The following is a 19,931-nucleotide window of genomic DNA, read 5'->3' as shown; positions in this document are numbered from 1 at the left end:
TCTACACAAACATTCACAATTATGGTTATGTACAAAAAGACAAATACATGGGCACAAAGAAATGCTTGAATCGGGGCAGCAGCACGTTTCCCACATGTCTGCTTAACATCACAGAGAGTGTGAGAAACAGGTCCCTCTGGCTTGAAAGAGGCATTCAGGATAATATGTATTTGTTCTTGCCTTAGTTGTTTACTGTTGTCCTTCCTTCCATTTTTCACTTATCTGTCAAAAAAACTACTTTGGTCCTTACCCTTGCTCGGCTTAGCTCTCAGCTTCTTCTGCTCTCTTTTGCCATCTGGAAGAAAGCAGCGTATGAAGTATTTATGAAGGCCAGGTTTACCTCTTTCATTAAACCATGTCTGCCCTTGGCTCAGAAAGGATAGTGAGATCCGTAACCATACCGGACAGAGCATGCTTGAACTCAGGCAGCTTGCATGCAGAGAATGGGCAGAGGTTTATATTTCTTACCTTTACATTGATGTGGCTGAATCAAGGGCAAGAGGAGGCTACTTTGCAAATAATATCAGTGTCTGGAAGCATGTCTGGTCACCAATTTGAAATGAGTGTGTGGGCTTTTTAAAATAATTATATATACGTATACATATATATATATATATATATATATATATATATATATATATATATATACATGCCCACCCTTATATATATATGTGACTCCTAAATCAGTTATAAATCAAAGCATGATTTTTTTTGTAACATTAGACCCTAAGAAATAAAATTCACAGTTTTTCCTCGGCAGCGAAAAGAGAGAAACTGCTCTGTGCTTTGGCATGTTTGTTTCCTGTAGTGCGTTGTACATACAATAAAGTGATAACATGGGAGAATTTATTCCTGCATGTTTTGTTATCAAGATATCACTGTCTGTTAATTAACACCTTTCACACCATAGATGTGACTGGAAACATCCTCCCCCAATCTAATAAACAAACCAAAAAGATGTCACTCTCCTCTCTGACAGCTCTCGATTCCTGCCAAGCCGTCTTCTCTCGTTCACCCCATGCCACGCTTAAACAGTACCTATTATCTCCGTGGAGAAGTATGTGATATTTTTTTGATCTGACTTCAGTTGTTGAGCTGGACGTCAACTTTGTGATGGCAGCCCAACAGCTGCCCAGTCTAATTACTGTATGTAAATAGCACCAGCACTGCCATAGCCAGCCTCCCTGGTGCAGGATAATTAATTTCATATCTGCAGATCAGAAATGACTGTCCTGAGGTGGTTGTACCCCAGTGTTGAATACAAAGGTAGCTCCACCCTCTGCAGGGGTTGCATTCAATTTGCTCACAGCAGGAGTCTTATCACTGTCAAAAGAGCAAGTTGAGATTCTGTGTGTGTGTGTGTGTGTGTGTGTGTGTGTGTGTGTGTGTGTGTGTGTGTGTGTGTGTGTGTCGCACACATACACAAACATACACAGAAATGATCATGTTCCCTCAGAAACACAAACAAAACAAGGCAGAGAAATAGATCGTTCCTTCACTTCAGTTATAAGAACCGGTTAGTTGTAGCATGACCTTTACATTAATGGTTATTCAGATAATATTTCCATAAAATGTGTTTAATTTTGTCATGGAAAATGCATTTTTCCGTAGATATACAGAGAATAAATTGAGAGTATTTTAACTTAGAAATGAAGTAAATGTAACTTTATTGTCAAACAAAACCTCTTAATCCTTCTAATTTAGTTTGTATTCCTTCAGTACAAAATATTCTGCCTTGTACACCATGTGTCTTCACCATCTCTTTTTTCCAGAGATTTAAAAGATAAATGACATGCACCCTCCACCTTTCTTATTTTTTTTCTTTTTATATGAACAGTTTAATTTTAATTTGAATACTGGAGGCTTATTTTTAAGGTGTAATAGTGTTATAAAATGTTGATAAATTACATTTGAGATGCAACGTGGATTTGGAATGAATGTTGATAGAAGGCGTGAAAAAGGTCATAGTGACAGAGAAAGCAACATAACTGTCTGTTTGCATGACATGTTCCTGAGAAAAAGGAAGGAGTTTGTGTGAAAATGGTCACAGTGGGAGGGAGAGCCCCAGAGCGAGAGCGGGGACTGATGATGCACTCGTCTGATATGTCAGCTTCTCTTCCAGGAAGTTACCAGTAGCATTTTGTGTTCCATATTATCGGCTAAAATTGGTTTTCGCCAAGAGAAAATAAAAAAACCTGCCTGAAATTTCCGGTTCATCTGCATTTTCAAAATGTTGATGATGCTGTAAACCAGTGAGGAGGTTGGTAGTTACGTGTTCTTGCTCAAGGACATTGTGAGGATACACGGCTGGTTGATTCACTCACACCAGCTCTTTAGCTGATCAAACTCTCCAATCACTGGGCCACCCGGCTGCCTGACACTCTGAGACTCACTCAGCCTGAGAAGCTTGTATCTCCAGCTGTGTAGCCACCTGCATAACCTTAAAGACTCACTCTGCTCATGGCAACGCTGCCGTATCCTTTGTAATCCTCTGCATCTCATTCATGATCTTCTGAGTGGGATGCACTTTGAACAGTGAACAACTGGAGTTCATTTTTATCACTTGATTGTCACTTTTTTTTACCTGCAAGTAAAGAATTCACAAAACAACATTCATAATTAGATATCATATGAGGCCATGTAGTTACAGGTCAAATATAATTTTAACCAAGCTTGAGCATTTTAAGTTGGTTTTTAAACCAAGCCTGTGGTTAGCCAAAGTTGTCCCGAAGGAAAAACTATGACTTATGATTATGACTCAAACTTTCCTTTGTGAATATCTGTCCCTGTTTGCACATACTAAACCAGCTTGTTGGTATTTACTTTACCTTCTGCTTACAGTAGTGCATGCACACAGTTCCTGTGTGGCAATGAAGTTTTATTACCAACACTACAAGTACGCTAATTTTCAGGATGACCTATTTTCGACTTGTTTTCCACCTGCCTTATTGTTTTACCACATTGTTTCTTGCTTCATTGTCGCAACATCACAGTGTTTCCAGATCTCAGAGATTTCTTTGGTATTTTCATATCCGATAGAAATGATGGCACTGTGAAAACAAGACTGATCTTTTGAATTAAAATATACAGTGATGAAATCCAGAGTCTGCATTCATGGGGTATTTATGTTCGACTGGCTTAAAAGGTGAATTGGCTAATCAAAACTGTGGACTGCCTCTGTCCGTTTTGGAATCCTGTATTCCCAGCCCATACATCATAGCTCTACAGCTCAGTTGAGCTCCAGTCCTGGTATAAAGGTCAGTAGCTCCAGGCTGTCCGTCTGTCTCCCTGCATTTTCTCTGCTTCTTGAATGCCTAAATAAGAAAGGTTAGTAGACTCAGCTGCTCTTGCTTAAAAGGTCATGTCGGAAAGCCGACAGGAAGCATCCGGGATACTCTTATCAGTATTATTTGTCCAGTAGTTTGCTTTGGCAACAGGTATGTCTGTCTGAATGTGTCTTCGTGTCATGGGGATATCTACTGGCTGCAGAGGCATTTACTTTTGGCATATTAGGATTAGTTTAGTCTTTTGAGAAATATTGGAGACACTACTTTGTGTGGTGGGAGGCACACGTCCAAAGGAAGCTTTTTTCCTGCCAGCCTTGATTATTAGCCATAGCATACAGTGGGTACTGGAGGGTACTGAATGGTCCCATTACATCTTAAGATTCAGCTCATCTAGGGAGACAGCTGTGTGAAGGGTAAAGTGTGAGAATCTAGAGGAAATAATGATGTTCTACTTGTTTAGAGGCAGCTGCAACCCGCGTTGCAATCTTCACCATGAATATATCAAGGCTTATCTTGCTCTATAGTATAAGACAGTTAGGGTGACACACATATGATATCCAACTCAAGCTAAATAAAGCAAAGCTAATTTCATGATGTCATTACTTCATAATGTCATGCACTTGAAGATGTTGTTGACCTGGCTTAGCCTTGGTATGTCAGTCAAAGTGGAGGGCAATTAAACTGACCCTACTCTCCATGAGAGATATAGCCCAATTGAGCACAAGAAAGGAGGTAGCATCAAGATGAATTTAAAAGACTGGGGAGCACCGGGAAACAAGAAATAAGAAAATGAGAGACAAAGAAAGTGGAAATGCCACCCTTCAGGGATCAACCAGAGGAGGAAACGTGACTCACAGAGAGGAATTGAGAGAAGGGAATTGAGTGGAATGGATGTGAACTGGAAAAGAGAGCAAGAAACTGAAAGTAGGAGAAAGCTTGGAGGTGAAGTGAGAGAAGGACCTAAATTTAGACATGGAAATCAGGAGAGAACAGCTGCCTCTTTCCCTCAGGAGATATATTTAAATCAGGTCTGGGTGGCCAGGGGGGAGAATGGAAGAACCTACTCCTTTGGCCAATTAGGCACACAGAACACTGCACTGTTCTAATATAACCATCATTGTGGCCCCTTTGGCCCTTTCAGTCCCGCTGGATGTGTTTCACCAGACACCGACGAAGGGTTTAGGCAGAGGGATCCCCGGACTATTGTAACTTTGTAACGGCACTAGTATAAGTGGAGAGGAGAAAAGGGAAAGAAATGGAAAAGGAAACTTTAATATATGCTATAAAATGTAGCTTCTGTCATATATTCCCAAGGGGCACGTTCAAAGCACTTTGCTGTAACATTAAATCACCCAAATCTCACGTTTTCTTGTTTGTCAAAAGCAGATCATTTGGAGAAATTAATTACAAATTAGCAGATTGTATATTCAGTTCAATGTTACACTACGTCATACATCGCAGTTAACCATTAATTTCCCTTTGCAGCCACAACATAAATAAATTGTTTCACACTGGGCTGTATGTTGCCTAACTGCATGAGTGAGAAAAAATGAGAACAAATGAAGTGATTTAAATAGAGGAAGTAATAAAGAGGGCGAGGGCTGGCACAGGAGAACAGTAAATCGTTGGCAGATCATGCGTCATGCAAAACTTTCATGAATAAAACATATTCCTAGCCTCCCATAGCTCAGATCCATTTGTCCCCCGTTTCCCCGCTCTTCCCTCTCTATCTTTCACACGCATGATTAACCTCGGGAGGCCTTAATCAACAATGGAAATGACCCGTGCTCCTTGACTTACCTCTCTCTACCTCTCCTCCCCTCCTTCACCTCACCCTCTTTCCTCTCAACATGTGCTTCACCACAGGTCTATCAGTGATGGGGTTTGCCTCACCTGCTAACCCTGCAGACAAGCACTGTTTGATGGTTTGTTTATCTTACCTGTAGTCATTAACTGTAAGAAAACACAGAATTGCCATCTTAATGATTAATGATAATTCTAATGCATTACCAGCCTTTTGAATGGGACGGTATCAAACAGAATCACACAGCAATAGAATTTTAAAAACTCAAAATATTTCTTACTTTTCTATTTCCTTATATTTGTTTTTTTTCAGCTTCATGATCCTTTCCCAGGGGGAATGGTGGTTTAAGATGGGAGAGTTAGCTGGGGATGAATAATCTTTCTTACCTAAGCCTTTAGTCACACAGTCTTTAAAACCTGTCCTCTGGGAATAGGAACAAGGATAGATATATGGTTATTATTATGTACTTGCTCATGGCCTCCATCCCTCACACACGCACACACACACACACACACACACACACACACACACACACGTACACACACACACACACACACACACACTAAAGCATACGCACACGCGCACAACAGTGAGCTGTCCAGAGTCCTGAAAACTGGCAGCTATTGACAAACCACTGTCCATGGTGCTGAAATCTATCCGTACTTGGACAACTCACATGCAATGTTATAACTCTGTTTCGCTCATTGGATGCAGGCATTGCTTATACACCAACATCCACACATGCACACACAAGTCTACTAAAAAAATTTTTTAATTGGTCTTCCCTGTGTAGCTGAGGTTTTTAGGGTTGGTACCACAGGCTAAATGCCCCCTTTGTGTTTTATGTTAGGGTCCAATTTAGCACACAGTCGTGACTGGCCATCCTGGCTGAACATTTGCTTTTTAATTAGGGTGTTAAGCCTTTTTCAAAGACATAAACCAGATTTTCTCTCTTTGTCTTGTAGTGTGAGGAGTTGACTTCCAGAGACAGACAAGTCTTTTCTTTATTTTATCTACTTATGAACCAACTGGATTAAAATCACATTACTTTCTGGCTTTAATTTGATATGATCATTTGAAATGGAATATTTTAATTAACAAAGCAACCTTACAAATCAAGCAATCAAACACGTACCATCTGTTTAACTCTGTCTATCTTTGTATTGTTCTATCTCCCCCCTTTGCTGATGCAGCCTCATCTCTTTTTACACATTTCTCTTGTGGTTTATGTTACAGGCAGCAGCGGTCAGTACCCACTGGTTCAGAATATGACGGTGACAGAGGGTGGGACCACGAACATGACCTGCCGTGTGGAGTATAATGACAACACCTCCCTCCAGTGGTCAAACCCAGCACAACAGACCCTCTTTTTTGGGGACAAGAAAGGTGAGTTTTGAATATTGACAGACAGCAGCTGCTGCATAACAGATGCAGTCTTACAGAGTATTCCCTGTGTTAGGTTTATGGAAGTTGAGAATTGCACAAAACACACAAAACGGTGGGGGTTTCTTTTGGGTTGGAGAGCAACCTGAACAACCCCTTGTGTTCCTTTGTGTTTGTCAGTTGAATAAGCTGCTGTTTTGGTTCTGTCACACCATCTGTCCCACATTTCATGTCTGTGTTTTCTGTTGATGCTCTATTGTCACAGAAAGTGCATTCACAGTACATAGAAAAAGATACACACATTTCCTCTTGGGGTGTGACTATAATTCTTTTTCACTTCATCCGTCAACCTTACAGACACCCCTCTGTTAAGGAAAGCAAATGTGGCCAGCTCTCTATTTGACAACACCTGCCATGAACAATTTGGGTCTTGAATGTTTCTGATTTCTTTTGTGCAGTCAATTTTACTGTTTAGTGTTTTTTATTGTGTAATTTGAGAAAGTCAAAATGGATAAACCTGGTGTAATTTGTTTGGAATCTGAATCCAAAGTTGCATACTCAATAGGTTGTTGTTCAAATCAAATTATAACATCAGAAACAGCCCACACACTCTCAAAGTCAATCATTCACCCCGCTGTGCAAGTGCCCTTCACTGCAACCCTGGAGTACTCAACTCATACTGCCTCTAGCACACACAATGCAGTATGAATAAATATTCAGCGAACATTTGTGAGTTAACTATCATAATGCCAGATTCTGGGTTTATCCCTGCGTAGTCGAGAATTTTTTTTGTGGCCTCTCGCACGTCCACAATTGCGATGTGTGACCATAGTTCTGTTCCCAATTTAAACCAGCATTTATTCAGGAGTATAGGCCCACGGCTTAGAGGGCTACACCTATACTCACCAAGGATCTGGAGTTACGTTACGCATCTAACATTCTATTTTGAGAGGTGTCGCTATCAGGTTATTCAAAGCTGATGTAGCCTGTGACGTCGAGGTCCACGAGAAGACAACACGCACCACTTCACAAACTGACGATGCCTCGCATAAAAAGGGCAAGGAAGGCACTGACTGCGACACGGTTAACAGACAAATGTATCGCAGTCTTCACGCAGCACTGCCGTTGCAGAAGAGTGGGGTCGTCAATTGACCTTCACTAAGCCCCTCCCCCCTTGGTTACTGTTGCTAGGCCTGTTAAGCTTTCACAACTGGCATGTCAATGTGGCGTTTTCAACAATATCAGTGAGAGATATTTGAAAGGAGATAAGAGCAGATTATTGGAATAATAGCTTTCCAATATTAGAGGGAAGTAGACTGAAAGCACTACAATATGCTTTTTAAAAATCACATTTGCAATATAATTCGTCAGCGGAGTATTGCCAATAAATCGAGGGAAAAGCTCACCAGTCGTAATGCAAAAGTGTGGGAGGCCCGTGACGGCCCCAAAAGGCTTTAGAACTTTGCATGTGCGCAGGAATAAACCCAATAGCAACACCTCTCAGAGGGCAAAGCCTGCATGAAATACAACAAACCAAATCACCTGAGCATTGTGGCCTTGTGTGTAATTGATGGTGTGAGTCCGTTAAATTGATTGCATATAATCTCACTTTTTGTGACAGTGACAGGCAGCAGACTTCCATTCCGTTCCATTATCCAAACCTCTTATTCTATTTATGGAGCCGATCCCAGCGGACATTGGGCGAAGGCGGGGTTCACCCTGGACAGGTTGCCAGTTTATCACAGGGCCCTTATAGACAGACAACCAGTCACTCATCACATTCACACCTACGGGCAATTTAGAGCCTCCAATTAACCCAAAGCTGCATGTCTTTGAACTGTGGGAGGAAGCCGGAGAACCCGGAGGGAACCCACGCTGCCACGAGGAGAACGTGCAAACAGTCACACAGTCTTTATACCAATTCAGCTATTTCGTTGTGTATTAAATGAAGGTATTGTGATGGGTTATGGACCAAAATGAAGACATCATAATATAGTAGCACACTTGCAAACATTTCCAGATTACCAAAAAGTTGAACTCGGTAGCGCATAGATATCAACGATAAAGGTTAGATTTAGCCATTTTAGTGGACCCTGCATTACTGACTCACTTGTTAAAATGTGTGTACACAAACAAGTAGTCCAAACGTGAGAATTTAGATGCAATATTTTACAATACAGCATAAATTAAGCAAAAATTACTGTGACTTAATATTGTTTTTACTGATATAAAGTATATTATATATACTAAAGAAAGTTTTGTAGTGTAGACGTGTAACCGCCTCATTAACCTCACACTACCCCACTGAGAGAAAATGGCCTGCCATTATCTACAGAAAAGCACTTTATATACTGGAAATGTCTTCCATTAAATGGATGCAAACCCTTGTTATCTTTCCACACATTACACACTCAGACACAAAAAAATGCATGCGCACACATTGTGGGGCAAAGCCACCACTGTTTGAATGTCTAATAAGTACAAAGGCTTTATTCCTGACCTTCCACACCCTCTTCTGTAAAGTCCCCATAAAGAGGATTCATGGGTGTTATTTTGTTCATGCCTGCTGAAATGATTGTGCCCTGTGCGTCTCTCAGCCTTATTAGTTGAGTGTAATAGAGTATGAATCACACTCTCTTGTAAGTGTCTGGATTAAGCACATATGGGATTTACACAGTCTTCTTCCATTATCTGTCTGCCCACTGGGCTGTCTTGTGTGTTTGTCCACACACTGTAAGTATGTGTGTGTGTGTGTGTGTTTGTGTGTGTGTGTGTGTGTGCGTGTGTGTGTGTGTGTGCATGTGCGTTTGTTCGTGTTCGTGTGTGTCTATATTTCTATGTATTTTGCATACAGTGCACGCATGCAAAGCATTTCAATTTCCAGCCATTCACATTTTTCCTTACCGGAAAGAGCAACAGTAAAAAGCTGCATTGAACATCAAATTCAACAGTTGATGTTCCCTGCACGTCATTCCATATCACACCAGTGTTCGGTCTTGGGGGGGGTCTATTTCATGGCATTTCCAGTGCAGAGCTCTGAGATTGGAAATGAAAAAGAAGCCAAAAACTCTGTTATTATGAGAAAAGCAAAAGGATACTACTGAGGCCCCAGAATTGTGTTTGGATCGTTGTGAATGTGTGTGCGTGCTTTGGGAGTTGTCTCGCTGAATGTGGCACATTCAGATGCACATGCTGATGGGAGCATTGAAATGGTGAGCGTTTCCAAAGTGCCAATGGCAGTGTGAGAAAGGAAACACGTCTCAGCTGCAAGCGCCTTTGAGCACAGTAGGTTTCAGATTAATTGTCCTTGCTGCCTGTTACGAGGAGGAGGAAGAAGAAGAAGAAGATTAAAGAAACAAATACAGACACAAATAGAACCTCAACTCACCAACTTTTTGAATAATTTGCTCTGTTACAATCCATTGAAATATATCTCTTTTTGTTCGTGATTATTAACACGTTTTACACAGTTCAACATCTATCTTCTTTAAAGTCAATGGTTGACTCCACATACATAAACACAATACAAATTCAAGAGATTAAAATGTAAACGTTTTTTTTTCCTGTATACGTTTTCTTTGGAAGTCCATGCTGAAATATGTTAGTACAAAGTGATAGGTCTATAACTTATTTATTGCAGTCTATTGACAAAAATATACATAGCTAACTTATATCATACAGAATAGATTCATATAAAAAAAATTGCTGAATCTATAATGTTTGTTATCTAATTCAACAGAGTGTTGTCTGCGCACGTACGCCTGCATGTGCATGTGTTGCATATCAAAGAGTGTCAGTTACATCCTCTATTAAAGTCAGCCACAGAGCATTAGCATAAACATTTTGTTTTTTCAAAGACAAATGCAGCAACTGACTCCATTACAGTCCTTTGAGTGGTGCCGGTGTTGCTGCTGTTGTTGTTTAATGTCAGAGCTGAGGCTCACCTCTAAGACGTTTAGTCAGATGAAAGAGACTCTTCTTGTCTTCCGTCCTCTCGAAGGTGCTTCGATGGCTGTGAAGAGTTGTTTGAATTTCAAATAAGTAATTGTCCCGAAAGTATCCAATTTAGTCCTTTCCATCACGTACCACTGAGGGACTTAAGCTTCAACAGTGAGAGAGAGATGAGCACTGGGCAAGAGGGATTCGCTCCCTTATAAGATTCAAAAGAGGCTAATATCGCTTTACAAATTGCTCTTTTGGTTTCATTGTAATTCAAGAACTGATGATAGCTTTATTTCCTGGATGGACACATTTTTGCAATGAGGCATAATTACAATGTATTCGTTATTCCCATAGGAAAAAAAAAAACATTGTGTAATTACTTTCCAGGCTAAATTTGCTGTCCTAATTAGTGGACTCATAATGTGTGAGCAGTGGCTAAGGTATGACATTTAAATAATGTATTCAGCATGGTTACTGTAATTTACTAACCCCTTTTTTATCCCAATTCTTTTCCAACCCCCATATCAGTATTTTCATTTTCAACCCACAGTACTGTCCGCAGTACGTAATGCTTCAGGTGGGCGCGCCGCAGACACACTAAATGTGGAGCACTGAACAAGCCGCGATACTTTGCGCCTCGGGGGTGACAATGGGTGGCTCTTGATCCCTTTTTATTCCCTTGGATTGTCGTGGTTTACCTGTCCTTAAAAGTGTCATAAAGTATTTGCCTATTCAGCACACATTTGGTAGATCCGAAATGTCCAAAATGTGGCAGAAGTATCTATTGGAAGCTACTGAAACAAAAGATGCTGTAGGTATTTCTCAAGTGGGCTGTCAAGGGTTACTTTATTACGTGCTGGTCATTTTGTCATAGCAAAGAGAATCTGGTGCTCCGCAGGATAAAGGAGTGATACGCAAGACAGTGAGTCATGGATGTATTTTTAGTTTGATTGCATTTTGATTCCGTGTTGACTAACTAACATCAGGAAATCAGAGTCACCACTCACGTGCATTGTTGTTCATAGTACAATACAGTATCTGCAGCTTTAGGGTGTACGAGTCGTGCTATGTAGATGTTTCCAAAGTGCCTGGTGTACCTGTGGTGGATATCTCTACACGGTGTCATCTGCAGATTTATTGAATTTGTTTAAACATTAAGATTAGCGTTCTGGGTGAACAGTTAACGGCCAACTGCTCGATGTTAGGCCCCCAAACTGCTAAATATAAAGCTATTTGCGTCCTCTGATGTCAAATATTCAGCTGTCTAAATCAATTTGCTGGCTGTTTGTGGTTGTGGGAGTGCGAGTTTAAGTGTGTATGTAGGTGCACATATAGTGTGTGCATGGGAAATGTCAAGCATTCCACCTCTCCAATATGCACCCATGAAAGCTTTGATGCATTCAGAATATCTGTGCCTGAGCAATTTAGGGGATAGGCTTTTAAAAGTTTTCCAAAGTAAATAACAAAATAAGAAATGCTTGACAGACTTTTTATTAAACAGAGAGCAGAACTTTCTCTCAAAACTTAATCTTGGCAGGACATTTAAACTTTTGAGACAGCTGTCTTTTTTATTATTTATTTCCTGGAAGAGTGCCTCTATGAAACATCTTTTCATATCGGCCGGAAGATTGATACGGTGTTCTCTCTGATAGAAAAAAACTTGACTGTAAATCTCCAAAGATCCCTAACAAGTCCCCTCTCCCCAAGACAAGCACCACAAAACATGAGAGGAAGAAGAGAAGGAAAAAGAGACGGAATATAGGCCTTGGTGGGATAAAGGGGAGGAATTAAGGAGGCATTTTACAACAGCTTTCAGACGCAGTTATCACCTCTGAAAGACACAGGGAAACTTTTCTTTGACCTTGAGTCTACTGCACCGTCTATCTTTGCGCCCCCCCTCTTTGCATATGTCTGTTTTGAGTATAACATTCAGCTTTCGATAAAAAAAAGCAACCTTTTTCTACTTACTTTGCATTATATTTAGAGGTTGCAGTCAGGTATGCTAATTAAAAAGCAGTCATCTATATCGTCGTCATTGTCTGTGTGTGCCGCCTGTGGAACAAAGAAACTGGTGTCAGATAAACGTCAGCTTTGTTTCTTATGCTGTACAACTGTATAAAGCAGGTTGGGGTGAGAAAGGAACTACATTGTCAAATGAAGCGATACATCCAGTTATTACTGCTTTTATTATTAGAGCAACTTATCTGTGAGGTGGAGAAAAATACCCGAGGCAAATGGGAATAATTAGCTCACACTTAGTGGTACACGTAGGCTCAGTGGTTTTCTCTTCCGCGGGAAAATTCTGGAGCACCAAGAAAAAAAACACATGTTTTATAATTGAATTCAGGATTATTTGTTTTAGAAACAAAACTGTGGCTTTGCAAACAATGTTGACTTTCTTTCAACCATATTTCAAAGTCATTTTTGAAGGATAGCTGTATTGAGTATCCTAGAAAAGACCAATGTACTAGCTAGAGGGGGACATGTATACCTATGCAAAACACAAGAGGGTTCATAGGCAAGAGCTGTCTCCTCACTGACCCGCTTCTCACAAGGACTTAATGAAGCCGGGCTGGTGGAGGTGTCCCGCTGAACTTGGCATGGCAGGTAGAAACTGATGAAAGGAAAACATTTCTGTCACAGGAATTTCCACATATCCACAAGCCAATTACTGTGTATGGAGTATATCACATTTTACATTTTAAAAAGCTGGTGTGGCTTTGGAAAAGCATAACAGGTAATGGAGGATGAAGAGCGGCAGAGATACAGAATATACATTAAGCTATTCAATAAACATTACATTCCTTTGCTCCTCTATCTCTCTCTCTTTCACTCTCTCTCTCTCTCTCTTGATTATATCTCTTTCTCTGACACACGCACACATATAAGCAGACAAGCTCAAGTCTCCAGATGGGGTGTTGACAAGGAAAAGAGAACAGTCACATCCAGACACAGGCAGCTGAGTATATTCTGAAATGTGCCCTTTTCTCATTATAAATGTGTGTCACTTGAATGAGCAAACACCTGCCGAGGTTCTCTACTGATACATACTGTCCCTGGATCCAAAGGGAAAGGGAGGGGGGAGGGGAGGCCAGTGGATAGCCTGGGAGAGGAAAGGGCAGGAGGGAGAAAAGGTAAAGGAAATAAAAGGACGAAGTGAAATGTGCAAACATGATAGGTCTAAAGTGAGTGAGTTTAGAGTCATGACTATTTGCTTATGCATGCACTCTGTTTGCCTATATTATAATCGCATGCTTAATGTTCAAATGTAATTACCTGCCACACATACACATGCCCTCAAGCGCTTTGTTTACTCACCCGCTGCTTTTAATGATGGAGAGTAGCCGTGGAAAACTGCAAGGTATGCAGCCAATTTGGGTATGTGCTGTGTGCCAACGCCATACTACCGCTCCGTATATCGACACAGTGACGTGTTGCAATTTCAGTGAGGCTCTGGCAACAGACTGATGAGTCACAAAACCATCAGGTATTTTGATAATAATAGTAATATGTTTCCCCATGTTGAGCTGGAACATGACTCTAAAGGCACTTCCACATCTGTAGTTTGATTTGCTTGCTCTTTAAAGTGTTGTGGGACTCAAAATGTTTGGGGCCCCAAAGCCATCTTGCACCATAGAGTAATAGTGATAAAAAATTAATCCCAGGCACTCCCTGAATGCACCACTATGTCTGTTCTTGTGTTCTTGTGTTTTGTGACTGTGCTCGTGGTGCATTCGTTGGATGTCAAATAGCTACAAGTTACAGTCCAGTTTTGCTGTGCAAAGTTGGAAACCAAAAAGCAAAGCAGGATGTTTTGAGAAATATAATGTGAAGTAGGAAACATCTTGCTGACATGCTCAGCCTAAGATGAGAAGAAATGGTTTGGCGGAAATATCCTGACAATTATTTGTCATTTAATTAACATCTTACTCATTAATGGTTCAAAGATTCTGATTGAATGTAACACCATACTTTCAATAAGACTGTTTTACCGGCTGAAGTAACATCTTTCCCCGGAATAAAAACATACCTTTTAATTTAAAAGGAACATTTTGTTTTGAAGTTTGACCTTCTCTTCATGCGGCTTCTCTCTCTCACTTCTTCTTTTTAAAGATACGTCTTTCTTCTCATCCTTTACAGGGTGTTTTAAAGACTACTTTTCCCCTCTCTGTTCCGTGCCTTTCTGAATATGCTGTTTGGGAATAGAGAGCCTTGTGACTTTGGGTGCTCTAGCCGTTTACTCTCTGTTATCTGATCGGTCATGGCTTCATTCAGGGGAACCTCAACACGGCCTCTGAGCCGAGGGTGATCAGCCCTCATAATAAGATGAGCAATCGTTCTGCCTACACTGGCTTTCTGAATATGAAACTGCATCAGCATCGGCAAACTCATAAAATTGCCAGCGTCTCAAGGTACTGTGTATTTGTTCTGCCAAGATTAAGGAAATCAAATGTATGAAAGACAACTCTCTCTCGCTGTCTTTCTCTCTCTCTCACACACACACACACACACACACTGTATGCTCTGTGTACTTCAGCAGAAAAATAGATGGAGGTGTATTGACCAGTTGTTGCAGACAGAAACAAATCAAACGGTGATGCTGACAAATGCTGCTGTGCTTTCAGTCTCTTTTTAGAACAGGGAGAAATGCAGATAAAGGCTAAATGAGCAAAAAATATGGTCGAACATTGAGTTAGTAGAAAATGTGTAATACAAATCCGCCACCCTTTGTTGTTGTCGACAATGACATCCTCCATGAAGACATTCAGGACTGACGGACATAATGGTGTCTAATGGATGGCAGGTGCAGTGCCTTCGCAGACAAATAGCAAAGGACACATTCCTCTGCTCGCTCCGTCGATATCCCACCTTTCACTGGCGTAGAATGAGAAGAGGGAGGTTACAGTGCTCGGGAGACAAATAGTGCTCTATACAAATGACCAAATATTGGTTTTGATGTTTTAAATAAATCAAATGTATATGTCCAAGTACAAATAGGCTATAAAACTATCAGAACTTTAACAATTTAAAGACAAAGCCATTGATGTGAGACTTTGTTTTATACATTTGATTACATTTAAATTTGCATATCTCCGTATTATAACATTGTTACCAGTTATATTACTATTTCACGGTTATGCAAAACACCTTTCATGTTTTTTTGGGTTGTTTTTTAAATCCATCCTTCCAGGGGGATCAGTATGATCCTGCTTTTTTGGCATCTAAATTATCCTGATCTCCGCCTGTAACCCCTGAAATTTGAAGTAAATCCAGAAATAAATCCAGTAAATCCAGACATACTAAATCCAGATTCTAACTTGAATGATCAGAATATTCAGACTTGTATCTTTTTATAATCTGTGTTCATCAACATGCAGGTGATAAAAAGAAGTTTTGATCTTACCAGTTTGTCCATCCAGTTGCTTCAGCCGAGTCATGTTTCAATTTTGCGCTCTCATTATGAATGCGGATGCAATGTCATCACAGTTTTTGAGGTCATTGAGTTCTCATTACCCTACTTAATGACAAACAAGTTTAACCAACAAGTCAGAGAACTGTCTATCCATCCATTACCCTCAGTCTCACACAAACAACTTCCCAGAATGGGCTGGTGAAGTAGAGCTTTATGGCGACAGCCGGCCACAGTAGATGTATTTTATGCTCATGCTTCCTTGCCCAAAGCAAATAAGACAACAGTTGAAAAGAAGCACTGTTTAACTTGTGCACATTCACAGGTTAGTTGAGCTGCCTTAGTCGACATAATGAGATCTGTGGGGGATAGGAGGAAGGAGATAAAATGACATAAAGAAATTCAAAGGAAAAGAGAATCTATTCTTTGTCTAGAAGATAAAAAATATCTTCTTTGTCTTATTTTTATTTGCGTGCATACATACTGAATTAAAGAACTACCTTCTTAGTATGGGTCTCACCATTAACTCAACTGGCAGTGCGTTAAACTACATCTAATTCGTCCGCCTTGCATGGATGCCCATGTGTACTTGTACAAACACAGAAACAGGAATGTGCTGTCACCGGTGCCAAACCTAAAGATACGTCATGTGCTCATATCAACGTGTCATGCCTGCTCAGGCTCAGCACACAGCCTGTCGAGATAACCGGTGTTGTGAGGGACAGGAAGGAACAGAACAAAGGCAATAATAAATGAGAGAGAACAGCTGTTGTTTAGCCAAACTGATTACGACTTCACTGCCATTTACTGTAGGTGTTTAGCGTGGAACCGGCAGAGCAAAGCTATCCATCCTTTGGCAGACCAAATGACACGAGATAGTATGCTCGCTGACATTTTTCTACATTTGTCAGTTCCATGATCATTGCAGCAATGCATACGCATACGCAGCCATGCATACGCAGCAATGCATACGCAGCAATGCATACGCATACGCAGCAATGCATACGCATACGCAGCAATGCTTACGCAGCGAACGTGCCAAACACCTCCTTCAGTCACCTCAAGGGTTATAGACACTTACCAGTGACGGACAAATTACAGCCGTCGTGTGTAAAAACACATCTACTGTAGCAGTCGCATTGATCGAATTAATCAAAGGCAAAACTGAGACCTGTGGTAATACATTTAATTTTTGCAAGTTACTTAAAGCTCTTTTCAAAGTTAATTGACTGTTAATGTAGTTGACTTTGTAGGTAGTTTTATAGAATCGTTATAGATTTATATTTGATCAAGTGTTTGATATAGAGTCAACTAACTAAGGTTTGTGTTGTAGTTTTAGAAACTTTTTGGGAAAGGGTTTTTGTAATACTGACTGAAAGCCTTAGGGTTTTGAAACACAGTTTCAGTTCTTTAGATACTTCTTGTATCATTCCTCACCATTCAGCCAGCCACTCTTTAAAGTACTCTACAAACAGACTGTCTAATGGACGTTGCTCTTCAAATCTTTGTAGTAACAAAACCAGGGTGCTAATTTTTATGTGATTTTGCCCAAATTACCATAAGATAAGAATATTCTTTCATGTAGCCTCATATTGAAGAAAATATAAACAAATGTGCAAAAATTATCATCAATAATCTTTTCTGCTGAAACCAAACAGTCACACACACAAAATAGATTCACTTTTTATCGCCCTCAACGATCCATATATTGTCTTTTTAAAGTAGAAATCAGCCTTTTGGGTGGTTTTGTTTTGTATATCACAATACACCCCTTTGGATACAATGTGCATGAATCATGTCATGTTCAAGGTATTACCAATTTCTGAAAACTTCGTGCATCTGTATCTCAGACATGAAGTACAAAGTCTACTTTGAAGACCATGGAGTGTCTTTCCACAAGCCATCCAATTTCAGCAAATCCATTTCAACTCTCACATCTTGCCAAATTCTCATTTGGCCTTTTTCCCAGCCCGTTATTGCAATATTGATTTCCATTTCTGTTATGTCTTTTGGAAGATTACATTTTCATATAAGTAAAATATCTACAAGGATTTTTACCACACAAAATGGTATGAGTATGTTTGAATATAGAGGTGTATCGAGCTGTACATTTTTTGATTCAACAGGAAGTACAGGTCTGAGGTCACATTTCATTCAGATTGTTTAAGCATTTAAATCTATTCATACATATATCACTTACACACCGCAGCTTGGTTTGGCTACCTTAAGTGCTATTCTGTATGTCAAAGTATAAAATGTGAATGAGCCTTACTAATGTTGGCACTAGCAATAACCATACTATACCACCAGGTTTACTATTACAAAATTATTGTGCAAAATGTCATATCCGAGTGTGTAAAAATGCCAAAATCTGAATTGTCAGATGCATGTTTGTAGTATTACGTTTGAATACGTTTAATGTGTGTGGTTAACATGGCACGTTTTTCTTCTTTTTTTTTACACTATGCACATTATTATACAATAGAAAAGCAAAATAGCATACCTCTGAGTTCCTCACAGTTTCTATTTGTGAGTATTTACTAACTCCCTCTCTGTCTCTGTCTGTCTCTCTGTCTGTCAGCTTTAAGGGACAACCGGATTGAGCTGGTGCATGCGTCATGGTCAGAGTTAACCATTAGCATCAGTGATGTCACGCTGACGGATGAAGGCATGTACACCTGTTCTCTCTTCACCATGCCTGTCAGAACAGCCAAAGCCTACTTGACGGTTCTCGGTAAGTACCAATGTCATATTAGGTATAGTATTTAAATCCTGCTTCATGGAAATGTTCATTTGTAAATTCACTGTTATCAGTCTGTAATAACATAGCAAGGTGAGTGATTTTTAAACAAAAAGGCAACTCTGGCACAGGGTTATTTTAGTATCCGCATTACATTTTGTGCCTGTGTTAACTACACAGGCAATAACTGTATTATTACTAAAATAACACCTCAAGACAATTCTGCAACCTTGTTAGAGGTTAAGCTTTGAATACTTTCTGGTTGTGTTTTTTGGTAAATATTTCAATGGTTCTGTCTTTTGTTTTTTCCCTTTAAGACAAATACAAATTAATAAATTGATAATGGTTACAAATAGTCTGTTGCTTATGCCAGCATCTGCAGACAAATAAAAACATACTGGTGGGCCCTCTAGTAATGTTTCTGTTGTGATCATCGCCCCTCAGAAACATTATCTCATTTCATTATTATCTTGCCAATTAGTTTTTGCTAATGTTAATAGATGTCCTAGTGCACTCCAGGACCATTACCAGGCTCTCTGTGTTAACAAGCATTCAGCGAATTAGAGACATTAAGGCTACTGCTCAATAAGGATATGGAGAAAATTATTTTTGCAATACTGAACAATAGTTAATGGTGCAAGCCAGAAACAGGGAGATGTATTAAACATACAAAATGGTCTGTGAATGGCCTGAATTATCTGGCACTGCTTCAGGACAGTGTGCTGGGAATGAAAACAAGAAAACATTTTTAATGATTTTGACTGAAATGAGCCTCAAATTCAGATCTTCTCAACATACATTTATGAATAAATATAAATGTGTTCTGTTATTAGCACGGACACACAATGTTTAAAACAATATGAATAAGATTAGAAATAAATTACATAGAATTTAAGTATGAAATACTCTTGTGTATAAAAAAAAATAATATTAGTATAACACGACTGATGAGGCAGTTCTGCAGGTATAATTGGAGTTCATCATGTTTACCATTTTAGTTAATCATCTTTGCATTCCAGCATTTCATAATTTAACTAAACATGAAGAACAGCTGAGGCTAATAGGAATGACATTAGTTGTGCAGGTATTTGGTTATAAAACAAATTACTGTAATAAATATTATTATAATACTGAAACACTTTGACCTGATTTTGGAGAAAGATGTAAAGGAAATAAATGCATAATACAAGATTGGGTGCATTTCTATTGCCTCTTAACGGATCTCAACATCCTAACAGCAGTGCTAACAGCGGTGCTAACAGCGGTGCTAACAGCGGTGCTAAGAGCGGTGCTAACAGCGCTAGACGTGCCAACAGCGCATACAACAGTAAAAGTGCATTCAGAGCTAAGACCTGAGGGGCAACC

General features: G+C 39.8%; 1 protein-coding gene across 1 annotated transcript in view; it reads left to right on the top strand.

Annotated features, from left to right (window-relative positions):
- cadm2a (cell adhesion molecule 2a) overlaps positions 1-19,931 on the top strand; it is a 178,575-nt gene that overhangs the window by 124,698 nt on the left and 33,946 nt on the right. The window contains exons 2-3 of the mRNA XM_034551063.1: positions 6,328-6,477; positions 18,408-18,560. Coding sequence (XP_034406954.1) covers positions 6,328-6,477; positions 18,408-18,560 — 303 coding nt within the window. The remainder of the gene's footprint in view (positions 1-6,327; positions 6,478-18,407; positions 18,561-19,931) is intronic.

Source organism: Cyclopterus lumpus, chromosome 14 (assembly GCF_009769545.1).
Source record: "Cyclopterus lumpus isolate fCycLum1 chromosome 14, fCycLum1.pri, whole genome shotgun sequence".
Taxonomy (NCBI): domain Eukaryota; kingdom Metazoa; phylum Chordata; class Actinopteri; order Perciformes; family Cyclopteridae; genus Cyclopterus; species Cyclopterus lumpus.
This window is presented reverse-complemented; position numbering and strand designations above follow the sequence as displayed.